The 19,310-nt window shown below is 37.7% G+C and overlaps 3 protein-coding genes across 6 annotated transcripts; 1 reads left to right on the top strand and 2 right to left on the bottom strand.

Moving 5' to 3' along the window:
- Positions 1-389: 389 nt before the first annotated feature.
- Positions 390-4,775, top strand: EMB2421 (FAD/NAD(P)-binding oxidoreductase family protein). 3 transcript variants are annotated; one of them, XM_089069303.1, is made up of 12 exons: positions 390-767; positions 1,028-1,110; positions 1,191-1,326; positions 1,599-2,086; positions 2,187-2,234; positions 2,388-2,562; positions 2,668-2,780; positions 2,867-2,963; positions 3,047-3,266; positions 3,366-3,516; positions 3,596-4,024; positions 4,447-4,775. In XM_089069303.1, exons 1-11 carry the CDS (start codon positions 584-586, stop codon positions 4,001-4,003), a joined length of 2,103 nt encoding a protein of 700 aa, XP_088925429.1. In that variant the 5' UTR covers positions 390-583; the 3' UTR covers positions 4,004-4,024; positions 4,447-4,775. The 3 variants fall into 3 exon arrangements, with proteins under 3 accessions (XP_088925429.1, XP_047972594.1, XP_047972593.1); XM_048116637.2 differs by lacking the exon at positions 4,447-4,775 and having other exon boundaries at positions 1,599-1,612; positions 1,676-2,086; positions 3,596-4,159; XM_048116636.2 differs by lacking the exon at positions 4,447-4,775 and having other exon boundaries at positions 391-767; positions 3,596-4,159.
- LOC125215266 (uncharacterized) lies at positions 4,068-5,891 on the bottom strand. The gene is made up of 5 exons (XM_048116638.2): positions 5,671-5,891; positions 5,262-5,418; positions 4,814-4,864; positions 4,580-4,672; positions 4,068-4,298 (listed from the first exon to the last, which is right to left on the bottom strand). Exons 1-5 carry the CDS (start codon positions 5,778-5,780, stop codon positions 4,242-4,244), a joined length of 468 nt encoding a protein of 155 aa, XP_047972595.1. The 5' UTR covers positions 5,781-5,891; the 3' UTR covers positions 4,068-4,241.
- Positions 5,892-6,777: 886 nt separating this feature from the next.
- Positions 6,778-12,669, bottom strand: LOC125209884 (uncharacterized). 2 transcript variants are annotated; one of them, XM_089069302.1, is made up of 6 exons: positions 11,711-12,669; positions 11,501-11,609; positions 11,056-11,176; positions 10,218-10,949; positions 7,924-9,772; positions 6,778-7,498 (listed from the first exon to the last, which is right to left on the bottom strand). In XM_089069302.1, the coding sequence occupies exons 1-6, from the start codon at positions 11,904-11,906 to the stop codon at positions 7,077-7,079; spliced, it is 3,429 nt and encodes a 1,142-aa protein (XP_088925428.1). In that variant the 5' UTR covers positions 11,907-12,669; the 3' UTR covers positions 6,778-7,076. The 2 variants fall into 2 exon arrangements, with proteins under 2 accessions (XP_088925428.1, XP_088925427.1); XM_089069301.1 differs by having other exon boundaries at positions 6,778-7,501; positions 11,711-12,668.
- Positions 12,670-19,310: the final 6,641 nt, after the last annotated feature.

The following is a 19,310-nucleotide window of genomic DNA, read 5'->3' on the forward strand; positions in this document are numbered from 1 at the left end:
TTCGAGAGGGCCCTAGTTTCAGCATTTCAGCCCAAAAGTGTAGTTCGGTAAGTGAGTTTGAAATATATTGTGGATGATCAAAATGAGACCCTGTTTTATTTAGGTGTATATTAAAAAATAGAATCCGGATTGAGTGAAAATAAAGGTGGCAAAGAAAATGAAAAGAAGATGATGAGATATCCCGATTAAATATTAAAGCATGTAAAACAACGGAATGAAATAGAAAAAACAAAATGAATATACTAATACGTTCCAGGAGCTGTTGAACCGACTAATGGAGTTTTACGAATGTACCTATAAGCCGACGGTTCGGATCCGGACCGATTAACCTGCACCGGAGACGGCCCAATACTAACTTAACACATAGTTTGCTCTTTTGAAAGGAAATGAAACACGTTGGCATAAATCAATCCATGAGTTCTCCTACCTAATTCAAATTATTTAAGAATCATCATAAATCCCAATCTGTATCATCGCGCAACACAAATAATCAAGATCACTACATTCTTAAATTAGTTGGAATTTTAAGTTTCGATTCAAGAAATAGCGAAACCGAAGTAGAATTGGCGCAGTGGCTGCTGCAATGGCAGCTTTGATGCTCACCAGGAGATTCCACCGCAATGCCGTTCTATGCTCCTCCTATAATCTCCGCACAGATTTGTCAACCTCTTCCCACGGAATTGACGGCCCAGATTCACGATTGCCTGTCTTGATCGTCGGCGCAGGACCAGTTGGCCTTGTTCTCTCCATTCTCCTCACTAAATTAGGTTCAACATCTCCGATTTTTCTATTTCTCTTCTATTTTGAAGACTTCTTTTTTATGTTGTGCTTCAAGTTATTGGACTTGTTTGATTTTCATACATCATGAGGCTCAATTGCATTTTGTCATCTGTATATATGCCAAATTTCAATTTTTATCTGTTCCTTTCTAGTACTGTTTTTTTCCTGGCTAACTAGTTGATTTATAGGTTTTGCTTTGATGTCAAATTTGAGGCTATTTATAAATTATAATGGTGTTTGCTGGCAGGGGTTAAATGTGCAGTTTTGGAGAAAAGTTGTGGTTTCTCAAGACACCCTCAAGCTCATTTCATCAACAATCGATCCATGGAGGTTTTTTTGCATCCCCTTTTTTGTTGGGTTAATTTTGAGATATTGAGGCCTTTTGTATTGAAGTAGATGATTCGTGCCAGGTGTTTCGCAAATTAAATGGACTGGCTGATGAGATTTTGAGGCATCAACCGCCTGTAGACTTATGGAGGAAGTTTGTATACTGCACTTCGCTCACCGGCCAAGTTCTTGGTTCAGTTGACCATATGCAACCTAAAGGTGTTTTCTTCATTTCTGCAGCTCTTGAATATCGAGAAAAATCTTGTTCCTTGAATCGGTTATTGAGATTCATGTTGAATGGAAGGACTCATAGCTAGTACTTATTTGATGAGCTCTATCGCCTAGCATGTATATTGTCTGTCAGACCAATCTTTTCCCTTTTCCCTCAACGGAATTGGAATAGCATATCAACAATCTCCGTTTCTCCCATTCCTTGCCTAATTAGCAGTTTTTTAAATTCTTATCACGTTCACAAGCTCTGTTGTATGCAGATTTTGACAAGATTGTGAGTCCAGTTTCTGTTGCCCACTTTTCTCAGCATAAACTTACGAGGTTGCTAATTGAACAGCTCAAGCACATAGGGTTTCATGTCAGAAGAGATGGCTTTCTCAACTCTGACGACGTAAAGCTTGCAGAGCAGCAAATACTCTTGGGGCATGAATGCACTTCCATCACCACTGAAAATAGTGTAACCGTGACCGCTTCTATAACAAGGGAAGGGAAGCGTGCAGAAAAAAAGTTCCATTGTGATTTTCTTATTGGCACAGATGGTGCAAGTAGTACAGTAAGAAAACTAGTTGGAATAGACATGAGTGGTGAACATGATCTGCAAAAACTTATCAGCATACATTTTACAAGTCAGGACCTTGGACAGTATTTAATGAATGAAAGACCAGGCATGCTGTTTTTTATATTCAACACTGAAGCCATCGGCGTTCTTGTTGCTCATGACCTGATGCAAGGAGAATTTGTGCTGCAGGTGCTGTATATTTCAACCCGGCTTTAGTTTTGTGCGTATTGATTATCTTGTGCTGTTATGACGCCAGTAACTTAGATTTCTGGCATATTATGTTATGCAGGTACCTTTTTATCCTCCCCAGCAAAGGTTTGAAGATTTCAGCTCAAGGGTAACTCCCTATCTCTATATCCATTTCTTCACCTGTATAGCTTGAGTTTCATTATAAGATTTTAATGTAGGTGGCGAGGTATTCTTGTGCTGTTAAGAGCCAGAAAATTAATCATGATAAATCAGCTGTTCTAAAGAATTCTTTGTATTGTAGATGTGTGAGAAAATAATTTTCAGTCTGGTTGGTCGAGAGCTTGCAGATGTCAATGTCCTGGATGTAAAGCCTTGGGTAATGCATGCTGAAGTTGCTCAGGCGTTCTTAGCTAGTAACAACAGGGTAATTCTCGCTGGTGACGCTGCTCATCGCTTTCCCCCTGCTGGCGGCTTTGGTATGAATCTTCGGATATTATACTAAAATTGATACCTTTAGCTAGTTACTGAAGGCCATCAGAGAGCCAGTTATTCAATCCAAGACCTTTTGCTATATTTTACAGGAATGAATACCGGAATTCAGGATGCTCATAATCTTGCCTGGAAGTTGGCTTCTGTACTCAGGGGAATAGCACCACCATCAATTCTTTCGACTTATGAAACAGAGCGTAGGCAGGTATTGTATATTCATGAGTGTAATTGTGCTAATCAGCATTTCCAGAGCAAAAATCTTACAAAACCGTTACACTTGGTACTTGTCAGATTGCTCTCTTTAACACTGACCTAAGTGTCCAAAATTTTAAAGCAGCAATGGAAGTTCCTGCTGCTCTTGGTCTTGATCCAAGTATTGCTACTTCAGGTAATACATCTACAATTATGAAATGAACTTTCTCAACTGTTATTATAACTCATCAGATACCTGCACCGTTTCTCAATTCGCAGTACATCGTACCATAAATCAAAAACTTGGTTCCATCTTACCGTCTGATCTGCAAAGGGCGATTTTCAATGGAATATTTAGCATAGGCCGCATGCAGCTCTCTGGTTTTATTCTAAATGAAAACAACCCGCTTGGATCTTCGAGGCTTTCAAAACTAAGAGAGATCTTTGAAGAAGGAAAAAGCCTGCAACTCCAGTTTCCTGCTGAAGACCTAGGGTTCAGGTACTACAATGATTTGAAAGTTTACGCGATTTAGTGCTTGTGCGTGTGCCCCAATGGGTACTCCGTGATGATTTGTCTAACCATGAGATTTCACCTTAGGTATTATAAAGGGGCACTACTTTCCGATGGTGAGAGTTTTTCAAGCACGCAAGAAAAGCCAACTGGACGGAGGCGGGACTACGTACCATCCTCGGATCCTGGATCAAGGCTGCCCCATACGAACATTCAGTTATTGTCACATTCAAAAGAGGTATGCCATGCCACCTTCTCTAAATTGTGCCTGTGAAGGTTTTTAGGCAAAATACATGATTTCGTCGCAATTTTGTCAGGAAACCTGCTCTACCCTGGACCTTGTATCTGCAAACAATGTTGAATTTCTTCTTATTATATCCGCAATCGAAGAATCGTATCAACTAGCTCAGGCTGCATTCAAGGTGGCTCAGGAATTTCAACTCCCACTTAAAGTATGCATAATGTGGAAAGACAAAGCAACATATGCAGTTCTTAGCAGCAGCGAAAGGCTGCTTTCACCGTGGAAAAACTTTGTAGACGTTGTAGATGCTAAAACTTGTCCTGGTTTACCATCATGGTGGGATCTCTGTCAGATGACGAATAAAGGAGCTATTCTAGTGAGGCCAGATGAACACGTAGCATGGCGCACAAAGTCGGGGATCGAGGGTGATCCTGTTTCAGAGCTCAAGAAAGTTTTCTCAGCTATACTGAGATTAGATTCATGATGCAATAGAGGCAAGGTTTAGGTTAGAGAAACAATTTTTTCTATTTATCTTTTCATCAGATATGTACCTTTAAGCTACCCATTCTGTTAAAAATAGAAATAAAACACAATACAGACTTTTGTTTATGAATGAATATACAGATTTTGAAGGTCGCAACATTAACCATTCTACAACTAGGTCAATACACGCACACAACACGACTTTAGTAACACTAAACAAAGTCTTTATCCAGATTGCTTCATATTAAATTTATAATTACTGCTGTAATTGATCCCAGAACAGCACCAGCAGCAACCTGAAGTTAAACAATGAACACAAAAAAATGAACAACATAATTAATAAAGCAATAAAGAGAGACTGTTTTCTTGTATCTATAATCTACAATCGAGTATTTGGTCATGTTCTAAGGTTTCACGCAATAAATTGATCGTTGGTCTATGCAGATTGCGCAAGCAGAGCGTGGACATGGAAGTTCGAAGATGGATGGAGCAGAATTTAGTAGAAAAACAAAAAGTGTATTCATCCAGATGAGATTGAGAGATGGTTCTTCGAATAACTAAAAACATCTATTCGAACCTGAGTAGGCGTGTGACCGAGAAGTTCGCGAAGAGGCATGCTCTCAGCAAGAGGGTGCTCAGCTGGAAGTTCACATAAAATCTGATTCAATACCTGCCAGATATATAGCTCATTAGAAACTTTGTGGTTGTATTTAAACTGTAGTTGTTGCCCTTTGTTACATTATATTTATCACATTTGGGGTGTAATTGATGAAGTAGCGTGTGCATTTGTGCAAAAAAACATCATACGAACCTCTGCTTGACGTCCGGCATGTAATCTTACACCAGTTGCATCATACATCACCTGTCGAAAGTACATACAATATACGGAAGCTTAGAACAAAGCCTGTAAGTCGATTGTGCAAGTAAAAGCATAAGTCGAAGCCCGGGCATGAGGAAAACTAGGAGTTAGTATAAGATCTAAGTTCTATTAGGAGTAATTTATAAATGAACTTCTAAACTTTGATTCTGCATAGTTCTATAAGTATTTGTGTAGCAATTTAAGGCACATGGGAAAGGAAAAGTGTCCGGACAGTATGTTACGGACTCAATTCCCACATCGGTTTGAGAACGACTAGTGTGGGGTATATAGACTAAATGAGCTCTCTCTCCTGACAGACTAGTCGTGTTTGGTATCTATCACAGTATAAGTTGTATGCATACATTTAGACCTTTGTAAATTGTAAACAAGAGAAACATACCACACATGCCAAGACTAACGCAGTTGCGAATTCCGGCCCTCCAAAACCCTCTTGTAGGCCAACGCCAACTGCAAGAGCGGTCACAGTAGCTGAATGTGACGATGGCATGCCACCAGATCCGATAAGTTGCTTCGGATCCCATCGGTTTTCCCTGTACCTAGATCGATACAACGCTCGTAAGACTCCCAAGAACACAGTTTGCTCTATAACAGAGCTCATTGCATCACTTTAGACAACAAAAAAAACAACTTAAAAAGGCGGAAGAATTCTGCTTTAGCATATACTATAAAACAGTATTTCCAATTGCAAAAACATAATCTTTAAAATGCAAAGATTCAGTTTGATAATGAAAAATCATTATTATCTTGCAAAATAGCATAGATAAAATCACACACATATTAACATATACCAGAGAGTAAAGAACTTAATGGACTGAGCAATAGCGAAGCCAAGAAAGGCAGACAGCAACGCATGATTTGTGAGAAGCGCCAATATTCCATTTGACAAATCACTCATCATCACAATATCTGAGAGATTCTTTTTCCCCCTTTTCTTCTCAATTTCAAAGCAGATCTTGGGAAGTTATACAGCAGCTGCGTGTTTAAGTTAACTAACAAACGGTTGACATTATTTTTGCTTTAGTCATAAATATTGAGTATGGAATCTGGCATATGCTGCTTTCTATATTCGTTATTTTCAAATTTTTGGTTGCTTTCCGAATTCATCATTTCATTCTTTTCTTGGTTTCTTTCGCTGTGTATTAAATATCTCCAAGATTAGATTTTGCCACTAAATAAATCTTTTTGTAGTAAAAATTAATAAAAAAACGCATAAAAATAAACAAATACCAAGATGAGATATTTGGTAAATTAAATTGAAAAATACTTTTTTATTCGTACGAAAAATAATAATCCACATGGTTTATTCCAAAAACTATATTACTACCTACTTTTCGTGAAGATGGTCACTTTCTTGAATAACACGAGATTTTACATGAAGTTGTTTAGTCGGGTGTTTTAACAAGGAATGAGAAATGTAAATGTTATTTTAAATATGAAAATATACGTTTATTTGGGTCAAATTAAAAGTATTTTAAATTTAGCTGATGGAATAGTAGGTAAATGACATGCATATTTCTATTTTTTCATAAATAAACTAGATTACCCCTCATTTAAAAAAATAAGCTAACAAATATAAGAAACACATAATTTGTGCTACGAAGCTCCGTGGGGTATTGTCTCTAACATATGCACCTCCTATGAAAATTGAAAATTATAAGCATAATGTGAAATGAAAATCTATAGCAAAAGTTTTTTTCTTCTGCATATGTTGTATTAACACCAAATCAAAATCCTTATTATCCGCTTTGGGTCAAGCCTGCATAGATTTATTTTTAGATCACCTCAAAAGGCATCAAACTAATTGGAGTTAGACGAGAATTATATCCACCTTCTAACTTCCCTCAAACACCCGATGTGGGATAGGTTTGTACTCAACAATACAAAGAATACAAACATACATTCCAACCTGCACGTGCGTCTTTATTGAATAAAATGGCATTACAACCACAACAAATAGCTACAATTAAAATGGCCAGAATAATTGTCTGAATGCACAGTTCTGGTCTGGAGCACCAGAACAAAAGAATCAACCTATACCAAGCACTAACAAGAATGAAAACCCACACTATTATCAGCCTAATAAAAATTGCAACTTTACAAAAGGGATTGCATCTAATATCATCATCTCTTTAATAAACAATTAGCATCAACAAAATCAAATCTATTAAACACACGGTGGTTACCGTCTCGGGCTTCACATGATGGTGCAGTTGCACTTGGACTCCAGCTTCGGAGGAGGATGTGTGGTGGCCTCGCCCTTCTTGCTAGGGGATCTCACGATGCGCGGACTAAATTTTTCTTCCCTTTCAGGAGTCACAGGCCTTGGCTTTGTCTCTGTCTCCAATCTTCTCTGGCGAGCCTTTTGGGACTTGGAACTGCGTTTACCCAGTGGCCTTGATCGCATCTCCCTTCTGTCGGGATTGGGTTTGCCAACCACTGTCACTGTTGGCCTCGCGACTTCCAGTGACGAGTTCTCCTTCTCTATGGCTATGCTTGCCGCCTCATATGCCAGATTGTGGACAATGGAGCTGCAGAAGAGGATTGTGTCTGTTGCTTCCTCGAGGGTCAGGCTTCTAGAGTTTGCTCCACCAACGTCTTCTCGCACAATGGTAAAATCTTCTGAAATTCACAAGAGAAGTTAAGAACCCATAAAATATAAATCCAGTTAAACTTATGCGATCCAGTCATCCAATGAAATAATTTAGATATAAACAAGTTGAAGTCAGCTACGAGCTCCTGAACATGCTTAGTTGAGCACAAACGGTCAGTCCCAGATCATTAGGGGAGAAGGCATGGAATGATGCAAAGCAGAAAATAGTATTATCACAACAAGGTTGATTCTTGAAGATACTTTCATGAGTTTACATACGTGAGCATGTGCATGTATGCACAGCAACGATCCTCGGGAATTTTTCAGATGAGATCAAACACAAGTTTCAGAATATTAAAGCATAAAGACATCTCCAGGTCAACATACAAGTCTTATAATATTGGTATAACTACTATGGCACAAAAGAAAAAGCAGAAGAAGATGCACATACCAAGGACACAATTTACAGGAACAGGGATGTCAAATTCTTCAGTAGTTTCTGTCATATTATCATTTTGTTCCACTGAGACAGAAGGCTCCAGTAATTCATTTGTTAATGTCTTCGAATTTGTGGAATCAACATCAGATTGTGAGTCACAAGATAAAATACCAGAATTTTGAATTTCCATTTCAGATATATCATTCAAAGAACTCATATGAGGAACTTCCGTGACATCCATAATGTCATTACAAGAGCTTTGCATGTCTTCCCCTCGGGCAGAAGTCTGTAACTGTGTAGCTGCTGTTTCTTCGTTACTGGATTCATCTGTCAGGTTTTCACCACTCCCATGTGATACTAGCTCTTCAGAAGCCAGAATTGACTCCTTCGGACTACCTTCTGAATGGGCATTCATCAAATCACTCGATAAATGTGCAGAAACCTTGAGGGTTAGACTGCTTTCCAAATCCGTGCATGTACTTTCTGCTTCTTTTTCAGAGGGCAGTGACTGGTTAGGAGGAACTGGATATGTTACCCCATGAACCTCCCTATCCTTGTCGGAAGACACTAGCTCAAAACTATCCCCTAGGCAACTTGGTGTTGTACTTCGGACCGTGGATCCAAGAGCTGACGCACCAGACAAAGAGGAGATGGAGCGTTTATGCTTCATAGGAATTTCATATCTGTAATTTTCAATGTCAGATCTCTGGCCACTTGATTGCCGGCGAATACGTGCCTCTGTTTGCCTAGAGGATCCCAGATCAGTGGAGGATGATACAGATGCATTACTATACCCACCGGAGCTTCTCATACTATTTACGCTATCCCTCACATAAGAGAAATCATCATAACAAATGTTACTTGCGGTGAAACTCCTGCTTTGGATGAGATGTCCTTTACTGCTACTTGATGACTTCAGAAGCAATGATATACCCGTACCTTCTGAAACATCAGCTTCTGAAGTTGAACAGACACCAGACTGGTGTAATTGTTGGTGGCCGGAGTGAAATTCCACAGCTCCAACTATCTCTTGCTGGCTGGTGACCATAAGCCCCCTCTTCTCAGATTGCAATACATCGTGATCCATGCCACGCTCGGTCTTTGAATATTGATCATCAATTGCAGTAGAGTTGAGGTGGTGCATTTCTGTTTCACCAGCACCCATAACTGGTACTGATTCTTGAATTGAGACAGATTGGTCCAAAACGTCATGCCATCCACACTCTTCATCGTGAACAATGGCTTCTGCAATTTCCTTATCTCTCTTTACTGTTGTCACTGGGAGGGTTGCCATAGAATTTGTTTTCAAACTACTGCATTCCAGACAGAACCATAGGTCACCTTCCTTTACCAATTCACTTGAAGGAAACATGTCACTGCATCCAGAGCATATTTCCATATCTGAAGTCCCATCAACATCGAAATAGTCATATTTCCCATCCAAGATTACATCAGCAGAAGTGTCAAGTTGGCTGCTACTCTCAGCAGTATCTGACAGAGAAATAACTCTAGCGGGGTTACCATTTTCTGCATCCTGATACCCCGACACCTCCTCAATTATTCTATTCTCAATTGCTTCATTAACTGCATCAGTGTGATCCATGGCAAATACTTCGTGTTGCATAGTTGGGTACCGTCCCTTCACAAAGTCACTGGTCACATCATCCTGGTTTTGCTCATTTTCTTCAGTATCAAGTGCACCACTTATTCCTTGATCCGAACTGGCATTACTGCTAGTTGTGATTGAAGAATTTCTTGATGTCAGAGCACGATGATGTGTACTTGCTTTCCCTGCATAAAATGTTGAACTGGGGACACTGGACAGGAGGGGTCTGAACATATTCTGTGGAACCTTCCTATCCTGCATGATGCACATGGATATGTCAGATAAAGGTAGTGTGAGTAATTTGAACATAATCAGTCACGAGAAATTCGATAATCACACCCTGCCCGACTTGGAAGTAGAGGGCATTTCATATCTTGAAACACCTAGAATAATCAAAATGTTGTGAACAAACTGAAATGAAACCATCCTTAAAGTTGATAAATTTAGTAGGAGTAATGTATTAATATAATACTACAAATTAATCAACTACTGTAATTCCAAAGCACGTGCTAAAATGAACATATGAGTATCGAAAAATGATTTCTTAGGAGACACACATCTCGATAAGGAAAACAAGGTCCAGTGATTTATCAATCAAGAAGCAGTTTCCATTTAGCACAGTAAACTACAGCGAAAAGCTTGGAAGCAAATGAATCCATAATAGAATCTAGAATAGCATCAACAAAGGAAAGATGCTTACCATTTGTCGAAGTGCCAAGTCGAATGATCTTTTGGTAGCAGAATTTGACAAAGTTTTGGTTGGTTTCTTGGAAAAGCCCATAGTTTTATTATTTGGGGATCTACCTATGCTTCTTGGAACTGAGCGGCCAGAGGTGCTGATAGGCACAGATTGTAGTGAGTCTGCATCATCATCACCAGATGATGCAACTGAGCCTCTGCTGTAGGAACTAAATTGATCCCTTTCATGACTATAAGATGAACCGACACTTCTTGAGGCAGTTGGGGACATAGACTGTCTAGCAGATCTGGACCCATTTCTCGAGGCTGGTGAGGAACCTCTGACATATGATGCTGGCCTATCAGCCAGTGAGGTGCGAAGATTAGGAGGTGCCTCTAAGGAAAACCCAGGGATGCTAGACTGCCATGCTTTTATTTTAGGTGAAGCAGAGTTACCCTGACTTGTCTTGACGGGAGAGGCACCTCTCTCTCTTGAAGGTGCAATAGCACTAGGTGAACCCGTGCTCATTCTCCTAGGTGTCGGTGTTCTATTCCTTGGAGCAGGTATTGGCTTACTTGGTGGGGGAGACAGCCCCCTTGATGGAGAAGAACGTCGCAAAGCAGGAGGTGGACTGGAAAGAGTGGCAGAAAATGGTCTGCTTTTAGACTGCAATGGACTAGTACCAGACCGGGGAGATGGACTAAGGCGACGGGGACTAGCACTGGTCCTGCCACTCTTATAACCCTTCTCCATCTAAAATTCAACATATTCCGAAACCAATTGCAGACATCAATACGAAATTACAAGAATCGATAGGATACTTATAATCTTATTGCTGTTTCTATATTTGATATCTTACCGTGGATGATCGCAAGATTGTAATAGGTTGACTCCTGGGCCTGCCTCTGGGTGCAAGGCTAGCTGCCGGTGCCTCGTCATCCAAAGAAGGAAACAGAGGAGTTTCAGGAGGGGTTATTAACCTATAATGACAGCATGTATTAGTTGAAAACAAATAAATGTAGTGATGTATGCAAAAATTTATTCACACCTTACATCAATAAATTACTTTACGTATCATGTGACCTATTTATTACTTCATTTAATCCTTTCACAGTTCAGTAGCACTGGCATCTTCCGTTTCCCGGATGGAGTGATTACAGAAAGAGACAAACAAAAGAAACAATCTGAACTAACTTAACTAACTCCAGAAAGTAAACTCAGCAGTGATTCTTGTTCTTAAATGAAACACCAATCAAGATAACATGACTAAGCTACGCAAGATTCGTAAGCATAGAGAAACCTACCAGTCATAGTCATTTTTATCTCCTTCTGCATTAAGCAGGTCACTACTCTCCCCTCGAGCAGGAATGGATATTCCAAGCTTGTAATTGGAGAACTGTCTTGGCCTCGATGCTATGAAACATAAATGGTAAATATCGACACATATGTCAGCAAGAATTTGTTAAACAAGTAACGCACACTGCACTATTGCCAAAACAGGTTCGAGAACTTACAAAACATGTCGTCAAAGTCATCATTCGTCTGAAGCAATAAATTATCAGTTTCTTTGTTCTGCACCTCATTGAACAGAGCAAGATAATCATCCTTCTCTTGAAAGAGAATCCCACTCCCAAAACTGCTGCCTCTCTTGTGATTCTCTCTCTTCGCCTCCCTTCCCGGGGAAACTCTAACAGAAGGTGACGGAGGCATACCCGATACTCTCACAATTAAACTTAAACAAGCCTTATAAAATCTCAATCAAATCCTCAAAAAACCCAAACCTAAAACTAAACATCATGAAAATCACTTAAACTCTAACACACCGAATAGAATCTCAATCAAATCCTCACAAACTCAAACCTAAAACTACACATTGTGAAAATCACAAAAACTGGTCAGCTGCTGAAATATGAAACTCAATTCCATCCTCCTCAACCATAAAGAGCCAAATCCAACTTCACATTCTCAGCAACCATATCAAATTGAGATCAATTCCTCTATACTTCCCAAACCCCCCACCTCAAATCACAGATTAAAACGTAATTCACGTAAAACCCCCAAACCCAATTCAAAAGCCACCTCAACACCAATGTGTGAAATAGACCCAAATTTAACTGGCAAAGCCCTGAAATTTTCTGAAGCAGCGAGCAATAAAGGTGCGTGGATCTAGAGAGGGCTGGAGTAGATCAAAAGAAATCAGAGATCAGAGAGCAGAAGGTGAAGAAGGAGATAAAGCAAAAGAGGAAGAAGAAAAGGTGTGATTATGCTTCACGTGAGAGGTGGATTGTGAATTGAGAAAGCGAAATGTAGCATCACCGCCACAACCACACCACAGCAGCAGCTGAGGCGAAAGCAAAAGCAAAAGCAAAAGCAAAATCAAAATGAAAATGAAAAAAGAAACAGAAACAAAAGAGAAAGCAAGATCAAAATTATCCTTGTTCATGTGATTCTAGTCATATCTATGAACCAATTCTGTTCATTCTCCACTAGATTTCCAGTTTATATGTCACTGTCTCTCTCAACATTTTTACTGTAAAAAATTAAAATTAGAAAAATACTTCTATTTGATACATCAATTTAGATTTGGATATTAGTATGATTGGTGTTTAATCATAATTTATGATTTTTGGTGTTTCTCATCTGATATACTAATCTTGGATAAATTCAACTAATTTAATATGAGAAAATCTAAGACTAATTAATGCTAAGGAAATCTAGTTATAGACAAAGTACAATTTTAGCAATAACGTATGACACTATCGAACATTATCCAAATGGTGTCACATTAATGATAGTGAAACGACGTCGTATTATATAGAGGGATTTATCAGTCTCACTATTTTCCATCTCGTTTGACGTTTCTCTTTTGCTCCTTTTTTTCTCATACTTTCAAAATATAAATTTTAATTTAACAAATGAGGTTATTTAATTAAGCATGATACAATGTCATTCTGTTGTATGCAATATAATGTTGTTTTGATTAACATTCGATAGTGTTAGATAAGTTAATTGTCAAATATTGTGAAAAATTAAATTCTAATTAATTACTTTATAGCAAATCACTAATTTTTCCAATATTCATGTTTCAATAAGAGTATAATTTATATAAGGAATTGTATCATCACCAAAGCCAATGTAAAAAGGGCTTCATAATTCTCAAGTTATAGGTCTAGAATAGACCACAAGCCAACATCTAGAAAGATAATGATGACAATGTTGTCTTACCTTGTTCTTACAATAGGCTAGCTATAAAATCATTTTTTTAATTGGTTGTTTTAGTGATAACTATCAAACTAAGCATTGGTCATAATGGATAAATTGGTGGCCTTTCTACCTCTTAGCATTTAATTAATCATGGCTTTTGCTAATATCTCATAATTGCTAGTTGTAATCGACCATTATTGGCGAGCCAAACAAAGACGATTGTGATTTGATTGATAATAAAGTCGATGCTTTTGGATTATTCATTACGCTACCATCTTAAAATGGTGTACCATTATTATAGATAAATTACTAAATTGCAATGAGTTCTAGAACATCCATATTTATCAAACTTGATCTCGACAAATTTAGTCCATCTTTTAATCTATATCTATATATATATATATAAAAGCGGAATACCAACCAATCCATTTTCCCGCCCACTTTCATGAAATGTTGATAAGCATATTATAAAATTGTATTGCATATAATATACTCCCTCCGTCCCATGTTACTCGCACTTTTCATTTTAGGCCGTAAATTTGAGATTGATTTTTTAGTGTAATTAAATTAGAATTTTAAATGTAATGAGACGTCACTTTATAAAGGACTTCTTAACTTAATCTAACATATTAATTAAATGCATTAATTCTAACTTAAACTATAAATAGTATAAAGAGTTTGTGACGTGCCGAAAAGTAAAAGTGCGAGTAACATGGGACGGAGGGAGTACAATATTAATATATGATTGATTTGATATAGATAATAAATGAATGTCAATTAGTCAAATCGGGTTCTTTTGACCATTGGGTAAAAATGAGATCAAGTGGTCTCTCTCTCAATTTATTTTATTGACCAATGAGATTATGCCATTTGTTACAATCTCATAGATCAATAAATATTTTATTTATTATTCAAAACATTATACCAAAATTCGTATTTTTTCATCCTCTACAAATTGAGATCACATTTGCTATGGTTCTATTCACAAAAAAAATCTCTATTTCTCTATACATGTAATCTTTCTTCAATTTTATTATTTCATTGGCATATAATATACTAATATATTAACATATGATGGATATGAATATGTATGACATAAAAAATTGTCAAATCAGTCAAATCGCACTTATATATATGTAATTAAAACAATAAAAACTAAAAACTCTCTTCACCGATGCATAAAATGAGATTAAGTGGTTGAGGAATATATGTTATTATGCCATTTGTTACAATCTCATAGGTCAATAAATATTTTATTTATTATTCAAATATCTTTTATATATTAAATGAAATATATAAAAAAATTATTCCAAAATTCATATTTTTTCATCCTCTACAAATTGAGATCACATTTGCTATAGTTCTATTCACAAAAAAAATCTCCATTTCTCTATACATGTAATCTTTCTTCAATTTTATTATTTTATTAGCATATAATATACTATATTAACATATAATGGATATGAATATATACTCCATTAGTATTTTGTTTAATATTTTATCATCGCAGCAATAGTTTATCATAAAGAAACATGGGGTCATAATAAAGGGAAGTCAGAGTAGTCAAATCTCATTGATTGAGGCTCTCAAGCTACAAGGTAAAGACTTGGAAACAATTAGTATTATGTTATTACCCAATGAATAAAATAAAAATTCTTTTAATTGTTATCCTCTTAAATCTGATAAATAATACTGGTGGCATTTTAAAACCTATCAGATAAAATTCTAATTCAGAAATTATGGTGACTCCTCATTTTCTATAAATACAAGTTCAAAGAACTTAATTCAGTTTGCTCATCATACACTGCTGCTAATCCTATTTAGTAAGTTCTTCTCTTTCTTTATGAATGTTCAAAGTATCATTTTTTTTTTGCATTTGTTATGTATTTATTTTGTTATTGATTGTCGTTACATTGTTAGAGTATTACAAATGGAATTAGAGATGTAACAATTTTTATCTATCTCAGCTACGTATCTTCCTCTTTGCTTGCCATCAAAGTGAGTTGTATTACAAATGGAATTAGAGATGTAACAATTTTTATCTATCTCAGCTACGTATCTTCCTCTTTGCTTGCCATCAAAGTGAGTTGTAGTGTTACTGCACCAGAAAAGGAAAAAAAAAAGTGAATTGCATAAAAAACAAACAGAATATATTGATTATATTTGTTACTTTGATACAGGTATTTACAGAAGAATGAAAAAATTAACAAAGTCTACAAGAATAAATCCACGAAGCGAAAATTCAACAGGTGAGTTTTCATATTTTTTATTATAGCACATGCAATTAATTAAAAATTTTGAACATCAAATTAAAAGTTGGAAATAAAAAACCGTATGAAGTCTAAAAAATAAAAATATAAGTAATTAGCTACAGATCTATCTAAATCTGCAATTTTGGACATCAAAATATGAGTTTGAAATAAAAAATCATAAGTCAAAATAGGAAGAAAAGAGAAACGATCTTTCGGCGTGAATGGAGACGGCGCCGTGCGGCTTTGGCGGACGGTAGTGGTGGGGTCGTTATGTAGAGAACAAGGGAGAGGGAAAAGTAGGCGGTAGGGGAAAACACGGCGGCGGCCTAACCAACGAATGCATATCGCGGAGGCAGCTAACGGAGGAGAAGCAGGAAGATCCGGATGGAATGAGAGGCGGATGAGAGCTTAACCCTGGAGAAAAGAAGGCGGCGCCGGCGGCAATTGGCGGCGGTGGAATGGTGAAGAGCGGCGGTTTCTTTGTAATATTCATCTTCTCATCTAGATTTGGGTAATAATGAAGATGGATATGACTTGGGGGTATATATACTTGGGCTCTTCTCTTTCTTTTGGACTTGAATTTAACTTAATTGGGCTGTGGGATATACTAAAGGTCCAATTTCGAATTAAATCTCCTTATTTAATTTAGTGAATGAGGCCATATAATCGAGCTGGTATAGAAAGGATGTTTTAGTGATCTGTACTTATTTTTAATCTCATTTAGTTTAAATAATCTTCTATTTTTCTAAAAGCATTCTTCACTTATTGGGCTTTATTGTTTTATTTGTTTGCCACTTCATAGATGTAATATTTTTGAATAGTGAGTATTTGTTTGTCATTGTGTTTCTTTATACGCCACTGTGCATGTTTTACTATTTTTAAAAAAAATAGTACTCATTCTTTTGGAGATGCAAAATACTTATGTAATTAGCTCATGAATGCAACTTTTTTGTAGATGAGCCATGTGCAAAGATTCGTCGGTCAAGCTTTAATTATCATACAAACTTCACAAAGGTTTCTTCGTCCACAGATGGTTTATCGAAATCTAGCTCATCATCTATGATAGGTATAAAGCTAAATATTTAAATAGTCTTTTTACGTCATTGTGCATGATTTATAATTTTATTTAATTTCAAATAGCATTACTCATTTTTTGTAATTAGCTCATGAATATAACTATTTTGTAGATGAGTCATGTGCAAATATTCGTGGGTCAAGCTTCAATTATAACACAAACTTCACAAAGGTTTCTTCGTCCATGGATGGTTTGTCGAAATCTTGCTCATCGTCTATGATTGGTAAAAAGCTAAACATTTAAATAGCGTCTATTTCATTCAAAATTTAACCTATAAATAAATATTGTTTTGTCTTACTATATTTCTACTATGCACTGATTTATTGAAATAAATATGTTTGACATATTTTTTATAGGTCATGAAATTGGTGGTATTGATTGTTTAGTGAAACTTAATATGTGACGCCCCGGAATTTCGTTCCCTTCTTTCGAGATAAATCGGATTTATTAGCTTAATTAATTTCGTTTAGAAGATGTGTAATCGTACTTTCCTCGTTGTATTCGACTTTGGAGTAATTTAAGTATCTTCGTTGGAGGAAATAAAATGCAAGGAAAATTTAAGTTTCAAGAATAAAAGTGGAGAAAATACTTTTATTAGAGAAATGTGGATACACCGTGAAGAAATAGAAATACATGGGTGATGGAAATAGTACACGCCTGCAAGTGTGATAAAATCAACATGCACCTATTCTACACTATCTATCCTACTTCTTTAATTCTCAAATTTGGAAGCAAACTAAATTGGGGATAGAACCAAATGAGCTCAAGAGGAGCATCTTCTTTCTTTCCCTCTCTTTCTTAATCTCGATTTTGCTCCCCTCCACAAGCTCCAAGAATGCCTCCATGTACCTGCAAAGTTTATACCAAATTGGGGTTAGAAAGTTTCACACAAGTAAAGAGAGAGGGAAGCACAAGCTAAATAAAGAGATGGAACATTTAGTGGGTAATGTAGCTAAGTAAGCTACAAATTAGAGCATGAGGTAAGCAAATCTTGGTCACCATCTCTTCTAACATCAAAAGGGAGTCGAGACAAAGGGGCATTGGAGAACGAGCTCCTACACGAGCCCAAAGTAGAAGATGAGTCAAACTCTCATCTCCCCGTCGATCAAGGCCGAGAAATCAGCCAAGAAGATCAGCCACCATCACCAAAACGGCAAGAATCTCACAATCATCAAGCTCGAAAGTGAGAGAGCTAACAAGCCCAAAATAGGAGCCTTTGGCTCCAAGTCTCAAACCTAGCTTCCAATAGATTAGCACCATATAAGAGCCACCTTCCCCTTCACCTCCGCCACCCCACTCTCGACACCACCACCCACTCACGACACTAAGCGCAGGGCGACGGAGAGGAGAGGAAGCGGCAGCGAAGGCGAGAGACCGCCACCACCGAACCGAAATCACCAAGCGAGGTAAACAACCTCAACACCAATAATCTTCGCATCATGTAGGACAACAATAGATAGCACAAGAACTTAGAATTTTCATAGGATCCTCACAGCAAGGATGAAAACAATAGCAATCATGTAACACTAAGTTGAAGCTCAAGAGCTTAGAGCTATGCAAATTAGAGATAGCCGCATGATACCCCCTTCATATGAATTCGGTGGCAAAATATCGTAAGCAAGAATATAGCAAGATATCAAAATTGAGCAATATATCACCATAAGCCACACAAGACTCCAATGGAGAATTTTTTTCCAAAAATAAGCTACTGCCATAACTCGAAAAAGGAGTAAGGGGTAGGGGGAGAGGACTTAGCTTAGGCGGAGGGGCGACCGGGCTACAACGAGTGTCGACGGAGCCGAAGAACTTCCGCGGAGAAGCTGCGGATCACGGCGGCAGCAGGGGCGAGGCGGACGGCGGCATCCTTGCCGAGGCCGACGGCGAGCGACGTCGGCGGCGGTGCGGTGAGGCCGCTGACAGGTCCAAAGAGTGCAGTGCAGGTTTGTGCTGTGTGTGATATCACTCAATCTAACAGGTCCAGAGGATTCTACTAGACTCCAGAAGCTAGAAAACCGTGGAACTATCAGAAAGGGGTCGTTGGGTGCACTCTGTCCCTTCAAAAACCTCAACCCACTATACTACAACTAGCACAGGGAAGTAAAGGATCGATCCCACGAGGAAGCAGGTATTGCGGAACTGTAATTGAGGATGTTTTGGGGAAGGGTTGGCTGCTGCCACGCAATTTTTGTGGGTCGAGAACTTAAACTACTGGGTCTGAGAGATAAGCGAAATTTTAATCTACCTATCGGGTCTAATAGATCAGGAGAACTTTACTCTACCTACTGGGTCTAAGAAACGAAAGCGTACGGAACATACATGACTCAGAGAAAATGAGATATTTTAAAGTTCTAAGACAGCTGGGGTAAACTTGACTAGACAGACTTTCCTAATTTGGACAGACAAGCATAAAGCAAAAAGCAAGACAAATTTCCTTAAACTATCAGGGTCTGGAAAGTATGCAGAAAAGTAAAAGAGACAAAGTAGATCGTACTGACAGGTCTAGCAGATATGCAGAAAAAGTAAAGTACATGCAGAAAAGTACTGACATAAAGCAGATCTGGTTCTAACTACCAACAACTTCAT

The sequence above is a fragment of the Salvia hispanica genome, chromosome 3 (assembly GCF_029641045.1).
Source record: "Salvia hispanica isolate PSC_SH4W2 chromosome 3, Shi_PSC_v1, whole genome shotgun sequence".
NCBI classification, from domain to species: Eukaryota; Viridiplantae; Streptophyta; class Magnoliopsida; order Lamiales; family Lamiaceae; genus Salvia; species Salvia hispanica.

Coding starts and splice junctions, on each gene's coding strand:
- LOC125209884 (XM_089069301.1), bottom strand. CDS start 11,906: ATGCCTCCGTCACCTTCTGTTAGAGTTTCCCCGGGAAGGGAGGCGAAG. Junction 10,950..11,055: donor CAATCTTGCGATCATCCACG/GTAAGATATCAA, acceptor GTTGAATTTTAG/ATGGAGAAGGGTTATAAGAG. Junction 7,502..7,923: donor TCCTGTAAATTGTGTCCTTG/GTATGTGCATCT, acceptor TGTGAATTTCAG/AAGATTTTACCATTGTGCGA.
- EMB2421 (XM_089069303.1), top strand. CDS start 584: ATGGCAGCTTTGATGCTCACCAGGAGATTCCACCGCAATGCCGTTCTA. Junction 1,111..1,190: donor TCAACAATCGATCCATGGAG/GTTTTTTTGCAT, acceptor GATTCGTGCCAG/GTGTTTCGCAAATTAAATGG. Junction 2,964..3,046: donor TCCAAGTATTGCTACTTCAG/GTAATACATCTA, acceptor CTCAATTCGCAG/TACATCGTACCATAAATCAA.
- LOC125215266 (XM_048116638.2), bottom strand. CDS start 5,780: ATGATGAGTGATTTGTCAAATGGAATATTGGCGCTTCTCACAAATCAT. Junction 5,419..5,670: donor ATTAAGTTCTTTACTCTCTG/GTATATGTTAAT, acceptor GTATCGATCTAG/GTACAGGGAAAACCGATGGG. Junction 4,673..4,813: donor ATGCCGGACGTCAAGCAGAG/GTTCGTATGATG, acceptor TATATCTGGCAG/GTATTGAATCAGATTTTATG.